The sequence below is a fragment of the Fusarium proliferatum genome (assembly GCF_900067095.1).
Source record: "Fusarium proliferatum ET1 genome assembly, contig: FPRO_scaffold006, whole genome shotgun sequence".
In the NCBI taxonomy this organism is placed as follows: Eukaryota; Fungi; Ascomycota; class Sordariomycetes; order Hypocreales; family Nectriaceae; genus Fusarium; species Fusarium proliferatum.
The window spans coordinates 1,592,208-1,609,346 of record NW_022194795.1 but is presented as its reverse complement, the minus strand read 5'-3'; the positions used below and the strand labels follow the sequence as shown (position 1 = coordinate 1,609,346).

Here is a 17,139-nt window from a genome sequence, read left to right as displayed (position 1 = left end):
ACGGCCACGTTTTTTCCCAGATAGCATAGGAAAAGTCATTTCGTCATTACTGTGAGCGATTCAGTAACCGTGCCATCTGGTCCCAAGCAGACGGTGCCATCGTTGAAGCCGTGAAAGTAAAACTGTGTGGAGATGTTTTCGGTCTCAACGTGGTATGGTTCCCTTTTGCTATGTTGCTGTGCATATTGACAGCCAGAGACCAGGGTGCAGTGGAATACAAAGACCATGCCATCCGTCCATTTTTGCCTCACAAGTAATGTTCATCCTTACCTGGTCCAATCTCTCACGTCTCGACACAACGTGAAACGGGCCTCTTTGTCGCCGACCATTTGTTGCTGTTGTTCCATGTAACGTTAACTCATGGGGCGTAACCCATCAAATCGCCTGCCATAAGAAACAGCCAACGAACAGCAAGACCCCACTTCGCTATCGCCCAACAGCTGGCTCCTTCCGCAACTGGCCAATCAATATACACCAATCATCTCAGCCGAGGTTTAGGCGGTTGGCAGCATTCCACCTCCACTCCAATGGCCCCTCCTCCTGCTGGGTCAGCGTCTAGCTCATCCTCTCGAGAAGGCTACCGCAGTGTCAATGCATCTCATCGTTACCTCAAGCACGCGGGGCCATCAAGGGGTGAGCCAGAATCACAGCAGAAGAGATCAAAGTACCATGTGACGAGGCATCGACGCCTCCCAACCATCATGGCCCATACAGACAATAGCGACCTCGATCCAGCATGGCAAGATCTGGACCGGTACGTACCCATACACCTCACCTCACCTCACCTCACCTCACCTCACCTCACCTCACCTCACCTCACCTCACTTCCTGTCAGTCCCGTCGAGGCGCGTCTCCGGACGGCGCGGGATTGTCAAGGGGCCGTCTCTCCACTCTTCGGCTCCGAATCTCGGAGAACACCATCCATCCATTCACTTGACATCGTGATAGTAACTGGTTGTCCTGTAGTGCCATTGGGCAGATCCTGATTATGGGCTGGGATGGCACTGAAGTTACCCCCCAGATCAGGAGCCTCATTGAGGATCATCACCTTGGTTCCATTATACTTACAGCCAAGAACCTTAAATGTGAGTTCTACTTACAGACACCTGACTTGCTCCATAAATCTAACGCTGTCAAGCTGCTCAGCAAACAGCAGAGCTGGTCCAGGAATTACAAACCATTGCTAAGAATGCTGGTCATTTACAACCTCTTCTCATCGCCCTCGATCAGGAGAATGGAGGAGTCAACAGTCTTTTCGACGAAGACTACGTATGCCAATTTCCCAGTGCCATGGGCGTCGCAGCTACTGGTCGAGCCGACCTAGCATATGAAGTGACAAAGGCTACTGCCACTGAGATCTCGGCATGTGGTGTCAACCTCATGCTAGGACCCGTCCTTGATGTATTGAATAATGCTCGCTACCAGCCTTTGGGAGTTCGTGCTACCGGAGACGACCCCCAAGAAGTATCACAATATGGCCTGGCGGCTCTGCGAGGAATCCGAGATGCTGGAATTGCTTCATGTGGAAAGCATTTCCCATCGTATGGAAATCTAAACTTTCTGGGCTCAAACCTAGATGTGCCCATTATTACTCAAACACTTGAGGAACTCAGCATCAGCGCTCTGGTCCCATTCCGAAATGCCGTTGCTTCCGGAAAATTAGATGCTATGTTCATCGGGGGCTGTGGCATATCCAATCCGTCCATGAATGTAAGTCATGCTTGTCTTTCGGATCAAGTTGTGGATGAGCTCCTTCGCGATGAGCTTGGGTTCAACGGGGTCGCAATCTCAGAGTGCTTGGAGATGGAGGCTCTCAGTCATGAACTTGGTGTCCAGAATGGTGTTATCATGGCCGTCGAAGCAGGCTGTGATCTTGTCCTCCTCTGCCGTGCCTATGACGTCCAGCTTGAAGCTATCAAAGGCCTGAAGCTCGGTTATGACAATGGCATTGTGACGAAGGAGCGGATTTTTACCTCTCTGAGAAGGGTACTTAATCTGAAATCGACCTGTACCTCTTGGGAGAAGGCGTTGAACCCTCCAGGCATTTCTTTGCTTTCTCAACTTCATCCATCTCATCTTGCTCTATCACTCCAAGCCTACGATGATTCCATCACAATCATTCGAGATAAGGAGAAACTTATCCCACTCACAGCCTCAATGCATCCTGGAGAGGAGCTCCTCTTGTTGACCCCCTTGGTCAAGCCGCTGCCTGCATCTTCACTCACCAAAAAGTTACTTGCAGCCAAAGACAGTCAGAATCAAGCAGAAGGACAACACGAGATGTGGGCGCATAATGGTCGTGACCGAAGCGCGATACTGAGTGGAGAGGGTGTCTTCCGAGAATTTGGCAAATCCCTTGCTCGAGCCCGTAATGAAAAGTTACTTCACACAAGCTATACGGCTAATGGAGTTCGACCAGGTAAAACTCTTATTCTTGAGTAGATGAATTTCTTTCTGACCAGATTTAGTCCACGAAAATCTTATCCACAGAGCATCTTGTATCATCATTGTCACGGCTGATGCCAATCGAAACCTTTATCAAGCTGGCTTCACCAAGCATGTTGATATGATGTGCTCTATGCTTCGAACCAGGGGTCAGAAGAAGCAACTGATTGTAGTGGCAGTCAGCTCCCCGTATGATTTTGCAATGGATAAATCCATTGGCACATACCTCTGCACCTTCGATTTTACCGAGAACGCTCTCCATGCTCTTGCAAGGACATTAGTTGGAGAAATCGCACCTCTTGGAACGCTCCCCGGTACCCTGCGCAAGAGCAAGAAGGTTCTCAAGTCCAGACAGCACTGGCTGGTAGAAGAATATAGTTCGAAACGGGATGCATCTGCTTTGAACGACCTACTTCGAGCTGTTCACCGAGCAAGCGCACCAGATCTGCAGTTTCTACGCACAACAACTGCTGCTTCCTTTCAGCTCAATAATGCTAATATTTCGGAATCCCATTTTGTGGTTAGAAATAGCAGCACCAACGCTTTGTACGGCTTTGCTGCTACTTACTTTGTCCACGGTGTTGGTATACTTGGAGGTGTCTTTGTCGAACCTACCAAACGTGATGTATCGATCGGGAGGTCCCTTCATCGACGGGCGCTTAGAAGTCTCATGCAGCGACGAGGAATTAAGCAAGTCCAGATAGGGTCAGCTTTCCCTGGAGTTTTTCTAGGCATTCCCAATGATGTCGAGGTCAACACAATCAAAGAGTGGTTTGCGAACAGTGGCTGGGATGTCCAGTTTCCACGACGTGTATCAAACATGATTTTACAGGATGTGGCAAGCTGGTCAGCCCCCGAGGGTTTGTCCCAGAGCATTCAAAGAGCCGGTATTAGCTTTGACCTGATTCATGATTTGGACAACGCGGATGGTGTTCTCGGCCACGTCCGTAACAACGCAAATCCCGAGGTATTAGAGCTGTACCGCCATGCGCTGTCAGAATCGAAGCTGAGTGGGATTGTGCGGGCCAAGGATGCGACAGGTGCCTTATTAGGTACCATCATTGTTTGCAAGCAGCGCAGTCCACTGGAAACTCATATTCCTTCATTGGTGTCACGCTCTGAGGACATCGGTGGCATCATTGCTCCAGTTGTACCTCCTGGACCACAAACAACTCTCGCCTTACAAGGTTTGACGCTCATGGGCATTCGTCAGGCGAGGAGTCACAAAGCTACAAAAGTGGTCCTTGGTTGGGTAAGTCAACCATGCTACCCAATCTTTCAATATCACTAACAAACCAGGTTGTGGATGATGGTACCGAGTCCCTCACAGCGATGGGCTTTGAGACACTCCAAGAGTTCGAGGAAATCACAAACTCCCCAGAGAACGTAAATATCCCTCACATCTAAAGCTACAACAGCTACTGACAAACAGCAGTTTTCCAACATAATATGAATAAGAGAACCCAACGGATGTGTTATCACGAATTTACCGGGAAATTTATGATTAGCGAATGATACATGCTGCCTTGAATAAATGCTTTATAAGCTTTGCTACATCCTAGGTCATGTCTCATGAATCTACACTTCGATGATATTCTGCCACGCTGTCTCACAGCTCTTGCATCGAGCAGGGACCTCTTTGTGTTGACAGTGAAGTCGCTAGTATCAACGTAACACTTCATCCCAGTCAGAAAGCTAAGTCCCTCTTTCGGTAAAGAGGTTTCCACTTGGTTACAGTCTAACGTAAAACGGTGTCAAATTCCCCTGTGTCGAATGTTACGCATCCCCTGATGCCCTAGCTATAAACATTATGCAGAAGACATTGCGAGGGAAAGCTATTCTTGTTCTTGAGTGACAGTAGGACCATATCAATTCGGTAAATCAAATGATTAGACCTCTTCTAAAGACGCTGACCGCCTTTTCTAAAGATGGGTTAATAACTTATGGCATCATGCCCACTGTTGTAGTTTACCGTCAGAACACTCACAGTTGGACCGGCGGTAAGTATTTTTCATCCTCACGGCCGATAACATCGCTGGATCTTGATATCATGCCCTTATCCTTGAATGTGAGTCTTAGCTCAGCGTCCTCAGGTCGCTCGAGATCATCTGTATCTTCGAAACTCTCATTTGTAGAGCTCTCAATCCGAGCCAAGGTCCCTCTGATCTCTAGAATTTGCAAGTTCTATCTCAGTCAAAGTCTCTTCCCGTTCCGATGGTGAAGCCTGACGAGCCTACGCCAGCTTTGGGTTAAGGCCACTCAAGTCAAGACTCATGCGGTCGTATCTTCTGTGGATATCAACCAAATCTTGAGATCGCTTTGAAGTCCTCCGTGAAACAATTCTGATCGCTCACTACGCCACTCAGCAGCAAATATCACCATGCTCGTACGATAGCAGGGAATTAAGCCATAATAATGTACTTTGAATGAGAATAAGGAAAAGTATTTTTGTTTGTCAAAACACTTCAACACACTTCCGCATATGCTGAGTCCATCAGAAAGTCCGTTAAAATAATATGTCCTTCGCCATGTACTGTTTGATTGTCCTTTTACCCGTTGCCAAGTTAAAACTCCATGAATAATAAGCGCCAGGATTTCCCACCAATCTAATAACCGTTTTCGTACAGATAGTCATCTCGGAAGGGCAACAAGCAAATAGATCGTGAAGAGATGATCGAAGTAGAGTTGCGGAAAAGTGTATCGGTGAATGTCGCTTATAAAAATGAAAAATAAAAAGGAAATTTTGCTCCTGGTCGTCTAACATCCGTCGTCTTCACATTCATCAAGGCTTCCGTAGCCGGTATCCGAATCAATTCCCACCATGCTCTTGTTGATGGCCAGGCACCGGCTAACGACCTTCTCTCGTACATCAGAAGCAACGCCACATTTCTCCCCGGGAGATCCGCCCATCCATAGACGAAGACCACCAGATAGTCGCTCAAGAGAGGCTTGGAAGGTCTCAGCTGCTGCTTTGTGCTCGTAGAGCTCCTCCATCAGCTCGAGAGTTGCGGTGCATCCAATAAGAGACATCTGCGGGGCGTTGCCACGGGTCATGATTGACTCAATCATACGGAGTCCTTGGTGGGTACTTCCAGGAGTACATTCGACACGTCGGAGGTGAGCGATGGCCATGGCGCATCGTAGGGCAAGTCGGAGATCGGGAGTAGAAGCCTGGAAGCTTGAGTCAACGACACAAATGGAGGAGCTCAGGAGAGCATCGACCTTTTCGTTGCCCATTGATTGCAAGGCAGAGGCGATGTTAGCGCCGCGTGCCTTATCAACGAGAACTGCTCGTGCCACGATTGCCCGAGCCTGCGCGGTTGACCCCAAGGGTGCAGCCTTGATAGTGAGTTCGATATCTTCTACCTTGGTGCTGAGCGTTTCTTCGTCCTTTTCCAATGTGGCGACCAAAGTTCGGTGTAGGAATTGGGTCGACCACCAGGCAGCAACAGCATCAAGGGGAGATCCAATAGCGGTATCGTCAACAACAGAATCCATGCCATCCATAGGGGTCACAACGTTGTAATCGGTATCGGTATTGAAAGCCAGGTTGTGTGCTCGCTGAATAACATCGTCGTTGAGCACTTCATCGCAATCTTGTTCAACCAAAAGAGCGAGATGTTCGGGCAAATCGTCGTCATGCTGCTCGGAGGACTCGCGGTGAAGTTGGGTAAGGAGACGATTCAGCTGACGGGCCTCATTCCACTTGCTGCGAGCAAGTTTGGCAGCGATGAGGTTGATTGCCCCAAGTTGGAGTCGGTTCTGGCTCAGGTCCCAGAGAAGAACGCGAATATGGAGGGCCTTAAGCATAAGTCTAGCAGGAGTGTCGGGGAGAGTGCCGGAAGCGAGGAGTGTGAGAATAAGACGGCTCTTGTTGATCTCAACGTCACCGCCAGCCAATTGCGAGTCGAGGGCAATGCTCCATGCCTGGACACGGGCGGTTTCCTGCTCCTGAGTCAAACCAGTGATTGCTTGATAACCATGAACTCCAATTGCATTTCGGAGGCTGAGCTTGAGAATCTTCAAGATGAGAGCTGCCGCCTCGAGGAAGAAATTATGGCGAGGGACCCATACGGTCTGGACAGCGGTAAGCCAAGCTTGTCGGCGGACATGAATTGGTGAAGCGAGCGATGGCGCTGCCTGAAGGACACCGACTTGCGGTTTCTTCGACTTTTGTGAAGCTCGTGTGAATAGTGAAGGAACAAACACCCAAAGGAAAGTCCCAAGGAGGAGAATAATTCGGAGTGAGGTATGTAGATGATAGCCTCCGACGGTCAGGTCAAGGCCGCTGGCTGCACTCTTCAGAAGCTGAATAGGCATGGCGAACAAACCACGACCTTCAGGCTTCTCATTGCTGACTTCATCCTCATGCATCGCCTCCAGAATCATGAGACCGGCAAGTGAGCCAACCATCAATTTACCAAAGTAAGGGCCGGCATTATTCCACCGACCCTGCTGCATTTGCTGTTGCTGTTGAAGCTGCTGCTGTCGAATGAGCGCGGGATTTCCACTGCGAAACTGTTGTTGGGGTACAGGATATGGTTGACCAGAAGCCATTTGTTGCGAAATAATTCTCTTCATATCATCGGGAACTTGAATCATTCCTCCTGGCTGTGCGTTGCCGTCCTGCGACGGGCCCCCGACAAACTGTTGTGCATCCTGTGCATATTGGATTGGTGTAGGTGGTTGCTGAAGAGGGCTAATGGCGCCATTCATCGCCCCGGCCATGAAAAGCTTTTCGAAGGCTGCAATGCGGGCTTGCATAGCACCATTTTCGTCGAGTAGCCGATTGTTACGCTTCTCGAGATGTCGGATGTATTCAGTCGCCTTGCTCAAAACCTATCCAGTGATTAGCGTGAGTTATATCGCTAGAAGAAAGAGCACAGCATACTGTAGCCTTGTTCAGCTTATGAGCTGGGGTCAGACCATGGAGTTCCTCGCGGTCTTCAGTCGTGTCTTCACCTCGCGCGCTCTTCGACATGATGCGAAGACTGGGAACGCTATCTCTCAAAGCGGCGATCTTGTCGTTCAGGTTGGTTCGATACCGCTTCTCAATCATGTTGTGGGCGGTCTTCTTCACTGGTTGATCGCCATCCTCTTCCTCTTCCTCTTCATCCTCAGGGTCGGCGGAAGACTTGCGCTTTCGCGATGCTTTCGAAGATCCATCGGCAGGATCCGGTGACGAAAAAATACCCCTTCTGAGTTCGCCATTTGCTGAGTCCGGGCTAGAGGCGCTCTTGGGGGAGTGGTATTGAAGATGTGGCGGCATGGCGATGTTGCGCAGCTTCTCCTGCAGAGCAGGAGTCAGATGGCTGATAAGGGCTGGCTGAAGAACGGTGTTGTCGTTGAAACTAGGCTGTCGCAGGGAAGGGTTTGAGGCGGCGTAGATTGATTCGGGGCTGAGAGTGGTTGCCGGAAGGCCGTCGATGCCGGTAGAGATGGGAAGCTGTTGAAGGTTCTGCTGATCCTGACCGAAAGCGAGATTCCAAGGAGAGGGTTGATAGCTAGTTTGAGCAGGAGGTGCGGTGCTGCTAGAGGGGTCGTACGAGTCGTAAGGGGGCGTGCCGGTGAACTGCCATGCAGCGTCGTAGTATTGTTGCTGGGTCTGGGGACGGGAGGAATCGTTGGTCAGGGAGGCTGAGGAGGGGTCAGATTTCACGACCGAGCCATCATCAACGAAACCACCTAGATTCGGATCTTGAAGGCCATAGAGGTTGGTGGTAGAATCATGGTCGGCCATGTCGGAGAAGCGGGAGCCGGGCATGATGGGGATAGGCCAGCACCATGCAATGCAGTTGCGATGGCCTGATTGAGAGACCCAGTGCTTAGGGTGACCCCGAAGGAGTCGCCGTGGTCGAGCGAGGCCTTCCTTTCGGGAAGACGAGGGCCTTTGGCCGACGATACTAAGAGCAAGGGTCGATGTTGTCGGTCCAGCTGGGTTGAATTGGCCTCTATTCCCGGCGTGGCCTGTTCAATTGAGTCTCTCGGCCGAGGAGTGAACTTTGACCGCGATAGCCTCAGCTACAGTGGCAGCTACAGCTACAGCTACAGGCTGTGCTGAGGGTCAGCCTGCAATAGTCGACAGGCCTATAGCCTCTGCTAAGGCGATCAATCGGTGGATAAGATAGAGAGATTCGGTGGTGAGGGCGTGCTGCAACCACAGAATGAATCGATGGTTGTCTCGATGACTCTCTGATCGAATGATTGAACGGGTGTTGCCGAACGGTTGACGGGTGAGAAAGGACAGTACAGGGGTTCTACAACAAGGGAAGAGCAGTGCAGTCTCGCGATTATGGTTCGACTGGCAACGAGTAGCAGTTAAAATTGCTGATGGGAGAATAAGCGATTTGGACGATGATTCGGAGGCGAGCGATGGATGCAAGGAATTCGGGTTGAGAAGAGGGCAGAAAATCGTACGATGGAACCCGGATATCAGCCCAGTGACGCCTAGTCAAGTCCGCGCTTGGCCAAGGTCGTCTTTTGTACCAAAGAATGGAGTGATGAGTTCAGGGGATCCACTAGTATTTGAGTGTTTACCTTACTCTAAATACAGTGCAGAACGTCGATAACTTTTGGTGGCGTACTCACTAAGCCTAGCAACTGGCACGGGATGAATCTCTAGGCGAGGGGGCGTTACGGCTTGAACCGTACAGTATTGGCGATCTGAAGAATACGGTCCACTTTAGTTAGAGGTTTACCCCTCTCGCATTCGGGTCTGAGACGCATTCTGCACTGTGCACGCAATCACAAATTCAGTAACCCGTAGCCCGTCAAGCACAAGCCAACTCTGTTTGATCAAATTGGAATGGGGGGACCCTCGAGGACGGGCATGAGTTCGATTGCGTTGGAGAACTCGGCTCAGGAAGCAGAAAATACCCTCATAATCGAGTGGTAATAGACAATATCTCAGTCACATTTATCAAACTCTTACCCCCCACCCCCCCCCCCCCCCTAAACCCAAGATATACTGTCGAAAGACAAAACATAAACCGTGGTGCTACTCGAGTTGTCTCGGGTTAGCCACGCGAGTCTCAGTCTCGCGTCCCCGTGGTTCACAGGAACTGAATTATTACATACATTCCAGCCGGCAAAGGCCAGACCCAGGCGACGGTTACTCGGGAGCATTTGAGTATCACAGGTCCAATTAAATAGCTTTATAACGGTCGCCAAGACGACTTCATTTTGAAGAATCCGAAAAAACCTGGATATCAATCCCTCGAATCTGCCATGTCCCGTCTGGTGCAACCCTCTCAGGGACTGTGCGACGGATAGCTACATACAAATACCAAACTATTGGCGCCCTGCCAATCCGCGTTGAACAGAAGATCTGTTCGGGTTACACAACGCAGGCTATTCTTGCATGTCTTGGACTCAGCTTTCAGCTTCTGTGCCACTATCCTCATCCTCGCTTCTCGAGATGGTCCCCGCCGCCACCAAATGATCGTGATCCCAATACTGAATCCTCCTCCAAACTATCCCCAATCCATCCCGGTGATCAAACGATTAACCTTGCGTCACCTTCTAGTTTCAGCGCTTGTTGCTTTTTAAGTATCGTCACATGCATCTTCTTAATTGTTCCGATTGGCGATTCAAGATCTTGAGAGATCGTAGAGTACTAGAGTCGATACTAGATATTAGCGCCTGGGTAACATTAGATGGAAACCACCGCGTCTGTTGGGTGACGTTACACGTTTGAAAGCAACGTGAACTCGTAAACGAAATCGATTTGGCAGAAATAAATGATATACAGGTGAATATTTTATGCAGATAGTAAAGCTCTGGTCCTTGCGGCCGTTACTAAATCCCCGCAAGCCCGTGGGCCAGCTCTAACCAAATACTGTAAACCCCAACCAAGTAGACCCCTATGTCTTGATATCAACGACAGCAAAGGAAATAATGCAATGTAGAACCCGTTAAATAATCATAAACTCCAATCATTTCGTTTACCAAACGTCATCCGAACTCTGAACCATCTCCAAAGTCGGTGTCTTAGGTACCATGCGTTTCATCCTCTTCCGATCCTCCCTGGTCACAAGCGAAGGTGTCACAGGCATGCATGGCGTGAAGGGCTGATAAGGCGAATAAGGCACTGCACCAGCTGTGTGCGGAGTCATTGCTCCGCTTGGTGATAGCGGTCCTTTCCTCTCGAATACAGTCTGCTTGGTAGTCTGCGCAATGGTATTTGGTGAAACCATGGCAGGCTCGTAAGCACGCAATGGGAGAGAACCACCAGTGCGCACAGCTGAAGGTGCGTTGGCACGGTGGAATGTTTGGCCAGGCTTGGGTGACGCGGGAAGAGATGGGAACCTTGAACCGGGCTTGGGTGACGATGGCAGGCCGACCAGTGGTGCTTGAGAGTGTTCCGAAGTTGCTGACTCGGGATCACGCTCGCTGGGTGCATGCGATACAGTACGGGCGTGTCCAGGATAAGGCAGCTGACTTCCGATTCGTTCATCAATGCTCAAAACACTCTCGGGCGAGATATCCGGGGTCGGAAGCGACGCATGGGCCTTGGGCGGGAGGGCTGGTGAACCATACGGGACCTGATTAGTGGGGACCGGAGGAGGAGCGGCCGGAGCGTAATGCCGGGGAGGAATTGCGCTCATCTCCTGTCCTTCATAGCGAGGAAATTCACCCGATTGAGGAGTCATGAGAGGCGATGAGATGCTCATGCCCTTCATCTGCTTCTTCTTTGGTGATCGTAGTGCTGAGAGAAATGATGAGGTCCTTGACTGGCTCTTCTCCTCGCGAGAAGCAGAAAGGTTGAGTGTTGCTGGCTTGCTCCTCTCCTTCTTCGATGGCGAAGATGTCGAAGATTTCAGAGAGAGTACGGAGGCCGAGGCTGAAGGCCGTGGTTGGTGGTGAGCATTGGGAGGAAGAGGAACATCGTAAACGACTCCTCGCTTCTTTGCATCTTCATGCTCCAGGACATGCTTGTACATGTCTTCAAGCTGAGATTGAGCCATGAGTCTGTCTACTGCCACAACACGGGGATCGACAAAGGGATTAGTTCCGGGGGCTCCAATACTTGAAGCCGGCGACGGATAGATGTATGGATTTCCTTCGTGCGAGTCCTGGAAGCTCGGTTTGATGAATTCGGTGTCGGTGATTATATTCAGAGATGTAGGTACAGCTGTTGGAGGAAAGTCGGGACTGACGATATCTTTCCGGACTTCAAAGTCGACCTCGTCAATTCCAGCTGCAATATGTTCGCGCCGCTTCTTTGATAAAGCAAGCAGTGTTATGGCGACCAGCACCAACGATACAGCGTATGCTCCGATTATACCACCAATCTGGGCTGGCAGATAGGTTGTGTCAATTGGTCCTCCTGAAAAAGGCTTATCTGTGTCCCGGGCTTGGAGTATCGAAGATAGAACAGGCTCAGGCTGAGCTGTTGTAATGAGTGACAGAGACAGAAGCAGACCGAGTTGTAGTGAGTAGTGAGCACCCTCGAGAAGCATCGTGGGAAGCGAGGTCAAGGCGAGACACTTATTCTTTATGGAGGAGCCAGCTTGTGCGATGTGACCTCCTGAACACGATGAGACGAAACACTAGAGAAGAACATCATGCACGGAAGAGGGAACTTGCGGTCTCAACGGGGTATATAGCGGGCTGGGTCATGATCGTCTATCACTCTGCGTTAGCCGCTGAGCTATCCAGGGCTGGACGCTGAGTCGCTGAGCAGACAACGCCAGTCAACTGGCGGTCGTCGAATAGCGGCCGAATGCATGAGAATACGTCTGAGAATAGCTCGATACCCTTGGTGATGGCAACAGAGTGGTTGCAGGCGATATGTGAGGGCCCAAGTGTGACGAGGCCATCTCCGAGCTGTGGTTGGATGGCTAACCGCTGAGCGATATAGTGTGCCATCGTCTGATTGGCGAGCAGCTCTCACTACCAACCACCAATGCCCACATACATGACCTATCGCTGGCTCTAGAATCCTAGATGCAGGGATACACTGCAGTGTTTTCTCGCTTTAAGCTTCTCTGTGGTTGTCTCGTTTCTGCCGTTGAAGGGTCCCAAGCGGGGCGGGGCGATCCTTGCTTTTCGCCATCACAAAGAGAGGTCTTGTCCGACTCACACGTTCCTGGATCTGCGGGGTCAAACCAACAACAACCATTGACCCAGCGATTGGTGACGATACTCTTCAATCACCCAACTAACGGCATAGACGATGCAGTCTAGGCAGTGAGGGTCACTTTGAGGCCCAATTGTGTGTGTTGCCTGCATCATCCACGCTGTCGGGCCCTGAACCATGTGGACTCTCCCACTCTTCCTCTCATCATGTGATGTGCCAAAGTCTTCAAATGGGCTGCTCGTCTTTGTGTGACATTAGGTAGCTCGGCATTGTTAGTGATGTTCGTGTCGATCCCCTCGAATAGAAAGACCTATCACGGCGCCTATTGTGTAAAGTCGCACTACTATCGCACGACTATAGCTTCATGCTACCCTGCACGAGTGACTTTGGTGATATGGTTGGTGATTGCTGACTGGAGACGTGACAATCATAATTCAGGACCATGTTGGGTTCTGTTCCAGATGCAAAACAGGCGCTATGCGGTGAGCACCTGTGCACGGGAATCCAGGATGCGTCCCTGACTGTTAAACAGACTGCAATGTTTCACGGCACCCATAGAAATATTATGTTTCAAAGTGTCCGACCTTTTTGGGTGACAATGCCAACGATGTCCCACAGTATCGTTTCTGGCTTGATAGAAACTCTCAGGGTGGGACATCACCGTAGCATTGGACTTTTGTTTGTCACTCTTTAGTGGTGATTGATATGGCATATCGTGACAGTGATAGTCACGAGAGAAGCCTTAGCGTAAAGGGGATGTGACGAAGATGATAACGAGATCCGACAGAGTTGAAGATGAGCATGTGACACCCGGGCATAATGCTTTCCCCTTCCGTGGAGTCAATGGAGGAATTCATGATGATAATCAGGGAAATTGAATGGTAAGGCTAGTGTCATGAGCACAATTTTCTCTTTAAAAACATGAGGACCAGATGTGTGAGTGATGAACAAGATACTCAGGTACTTACTTAATTGAAGTCAAGAATGATATCAGAACGTAAAATACAACTTCCTGGCCTTTTGGTCATAACTCTACCTACCTACCCTACAACGCAGCAATTGCCGCACTGCACGTGACATCGCGAAAATGACATCGCGTCGCGCGATGCCTGCTTCTCATCAACGCGAAGAAAGAAGATATCACCAGCGACTCAGGTGGCTGAAATACCACGCCGTAATCCCATTCGAGCAATCTCGCGTGGGTCTAGAATTTTCGATGATACTCCTCTCCTCGACCAATCGACAGCAATTCGTGGATTCGTCCACGTACCCAGCATGTCCACCTCGACCACACAAAATGCGATTCTTCAGTCGTTGAACGAGGCGCAACGCCGAGCTGTTACCTCATCTGCATCGACTGTAGCAATTCTAGCTGGTCCTGGCAGTGGAAAGACTCATACTCTTACCTCACGAGTAGTATGGCTGATTCAAAGAGTCGGCTATCGACCTGCCGACGTGATCGTCGCAACTTTTACCGTCAAAGCCGCCAGAGAAATGAAAGAGCGTATAGGAAAAGCTCTAGGCGAGGAATGTGAAAAGAAGATTGTGCTTGGAACGTTTCACTCAATTGCCCGAAGATATTTGTCTATATACGGAGATCGCATCGGACTAGACTCGAAGTTTGGAATTGCAGACGACGGAGATTCGAGGGCGATCATTCAGAGAATCTGCAAGAGACTGGAACTTGGCATTGAGCCACTACATGCAAGGTCATGGATCAGTAAAGAGAAAGCGAAGGGACCAAATGCCGCCGCGGCTCCAACTCAGAAAGGCAAAAAGGAGAACCCGGCGCTAAGGACATGCTATGAAGAGTATCAAGCTCAACTAAAAAGGTCAAATTTGCTGGACTATGATGATCTCCTGGTCAAGTGTGTCGAGCTGTTGAGAGATCACCCAGCTTGCGTTTCCAACGTCCAGACCGTCCTTATCGACGAGTACCAGGATACGAACGGCATCCAATATGAGCTGATGAAGTTGTTCGCCCAAGCACGCCAGCGAATCACAATTGTAGGCGATCCTGATCAGAGTATCTACGGTTGGCGTTCAGCTGAGATTCGAAACCTTTATCGACTGTTAAGAGATTACCCTGATACAGATGAAATTTCCCTGGAAGAAAACTACCGATCGTCACAATCCATCCTTGATGTATCTCTCAACGTCATCCAACAAGACAAAAAGCGATACCAGAAAGTGTTACTGCCAGTCCACACTAAGGGAGCGCGACCGGTTCTCAGAACACTGAAGAGTTCGTCGTCTGAAGGCGAATGGATCGTTTCCGAGATTAAGCGAGTCATCATGATGTTTGGAGATATGCTCAATTTTGAAGATGTCGCAATTCTTCTGAGATCAGCTGCGCTTTCCCGACACATCGAATCAGCTCTGGGAAAAGCCGGCGTCGCATACCGAATGATCGGAGGCCATAAGTTCTACGAACGAAAGGAAATTAAAGTCTTAATAGACTACCTTCGTGTAGTGAGCCAGCCTGACAACAACGATGCGCTGGCCAGGATCATCAATGTGCCAAGAAGAGGAATAGGAGAAGCAACAATCAAATCTCTTCTTGAAGAGGCGGAGCAGACCAACATGAGCCTCTGGACTTTGATTATCAAGCACTGTAAAGGCAGCCGTAAAGCAAACACCAATATCAGACCAAAGATGGAGCAAAAGCTCAATACAGAGCTCATCCGGACCATCTCGAGCTTACGAAAAGAAGCCGATCTAATTAGTCAGAGCAGCCCTACCACTCTGGTCAACTTGATAGAGCAATTGATTGGCCATCTTGATTTCAAGAAGTATTTGGAGGAAGAATACACAGAAGAACATGAACAGCGATGGGCCAACGTTCAAGAGTTTGTGAATCTGGTTAGCGATTTTATGAGAGATTTTGGCGGACCAGAGGAAGAAGCACTCCCTGAAATCGAGGATATGGATCAAGTGAGAGAGGATGATATGCTGGGCCGGTTCCTGGCCAACGTTTCATTAGCATCGGACGCACAGAACAAAGGCGACACCAAAGACCAGAAATCGCTGATCACTATATCGACCATTCACGCAGCAAAAGGGCTGGAGTGGCCTGTTGTTTTCGTGCCATCCGTTTATACTGGATCAATACCTCATTCAAGATCGGAAGACACAGATGAAGAACGACGCCTCCTCTATGTGGCAATGACACGAGCCCAAGCGCTATTGTACCTGAGCTGCCCACTCTACGGTTCTCAAGGGATGAGTAGCAAGGTTGAACTCTCACCGTTTGTCTCTCCTTTTGCATCCAAGGTCTTCGCCAAGAAGGGGCCATCATTCGACCGAGCAGTTGTAGAGGGTGTTGCTAAAATCTTGGGACGAGAGGCCCCAGGTGAGAAAGCAATATTCGGAAAACTCCCTCCTATGTTCGCAGTTGAAGATGACGGGTTTCCTGTCGACCCTGTCGATCCAAAGAATGTCGATAGATACGACGAAGAAAGTGGCCGACATTACTCGCGGGCACCCAAGCGCCAGCGTACGGCACACCCGGTCACCTCATACGATGAAACAGATGAGCTTCCATGGCAGAGAGAATATGCCACAACAATGGAACAATCATCTGATTTCACCGTTTCTGCTTTACCAGGGTTCACAACCGCTGGAGCCCATAGAGTTGCCCTAGATGCTGCAGCCGCAGCAGCACAAGCAGCAAGCTCAAAACCAGGGCCAAGGAAGGGATCGACGAAAAGAGGTGTTGGGCAGAAGAGTATGCTTGGTTGGCTTAACCATGGAAGAGATGCTCCTCGACCTCCGCCCGAACCTCAGCCTCTACCGCAGCAGCAGCAGTCCAGGTCCCTTGCACAGGTGCGATACCAGTCTGCTTTGTCACGGCAGAATGGTATGCCGGGGAGACTACCAACAGGGTCGGAGCCACAAAAGCCATTGATCGATCCGGAGCTGGCAAAACATAAACTTCCTTCTGCACGACCTCTATCAAAACCAAATGTTCCAAAGGTCGATGCCGGCCCTCGAAAGCCTTACTCCTGTTTCTCCAGTTCACCACCGCGACCGCCCTCAAGAAAAGAGCCTGAAGAGGAGAACAAGAAGGACGAGGAAGAAGCATTGCCTAACAAACCTGCTTCAAGTCTTCATGCGACAACATTCATATCTGTAAAACCTAATGGAGGTGTGAGACGCCCAGTTGGTCTAGGGCCTGCGCCTTCAATGGATCGATTGCGTAAACCATTCAAACCGCTGACGATTAATCGACCGAAGCGACCAGGTGGCTGATGCGATGAGATCATTTGTGATGGTTCGAAGTAATGCCTGTTATGTTTGAGCGAGGCGTTGTGGGGATCGTTAGGCATTATGGTTAAGCATAACGGAATTTGGTATTTGGGTTATATCACTTGAGAGTATATATGTAGACTGTTTGTCAACTCTGGTAGAAGAGAAAAACGTCAAGAACAATTCGATAAAAACAACTCAACCACACGCGCCACCGAACTTAGTTATACAAACCCCAACCTAAATCCCTCAATTAAACCACCACAAGATATCATGTCGCCCACCATCACCGCCCGCCTCTCCACCTCTGCCAGCCAAGCTGCTCGCAGGTACATCTCAAGCTCGACAGCCATGAAAAGCACCGT

The 17,139-nt window shown here is 49.9% G+C and overlaps 4 protein-coding genes across 4 annotated transcripts; 2 read left to right on the top strand and 2 right to left on the bottom strand.

Moving 5' to 3' along the window:
• Positions 1–527: 527 nt before the first annotated feature.
• Positions 528–3,898, top strand: FPRO_09593 (uncharacterized protein; the record flags this gene model as incomplete). The annotated part of the gene is made up of 6 exons (XM_031233001.1): positions 528–754; positions 967–1,085; positions 1,139–2,419; positions 2,469–3,697; positions 3,745–3,831; positions 3,881–3,898. 6 exons carry the CDS (start codon positions 528–530, stop codon positions 3,896–3,898), a joined length of 2,961 nt encoding a protein of 986 aa, XP_031082882.1.
• A 1,304-nt stretch (positions 3,899–5,202) lies between these two features.
• Positions 5,203–8,209, bottom strand: FPRO_09592 (uncharacterized protein; the record flags this gene model as incomplete). The annotated part of the gene is made up of 2 exons (XM_031233000.1): positions 5,203–7,284; positions 7,337–8,209. The coding sequence occupies 2 exons, from the start codon at positions 8,207–8,209 to the stop codon at positions 5,203–5,205; spliced, it is 2,955 nt and encodes a 984-aa protein (XP_031082881.1).
• Positions 8,210–10,388: 2,179 nt separating this feature from the next.
• FPRO_09591 (uncharacterized protein) lies at positions 10,389–11,906 on the bottom strand (the record flags this gene model as incomplete). The annotated part of the gene is made up of 1 exon (XM_031232999.1): positions 10,389–11,906. One exon carries the CDS (start codon positions 11,904–11,906, stop codon positions 10,389–10,391), a length of 1,518 nt encoding a protein of 505 aa, XP_031082880.1.
• Positions 11,907–13,801: 1,895 nt separating this feature from the next.
• Positions 13,802–16,777, top strand: FPRO_09590 (putative ATP-dependent DNA helicase; the record flags this gene model as incomplete). The annotated part of the gene is made up of 1 exon (XM_031232998.1): positions 13,802–16,777. One exon carries the CDS (start codon positions 13,802–13,804, stop codon positions 16,775–16,777), a length of 2,976 nt encoding a protein of 991 aa, XP_031082879.1.
• Between the last annotated feature and the right edge of the window lie 362 nt (positions 16,778–17,139).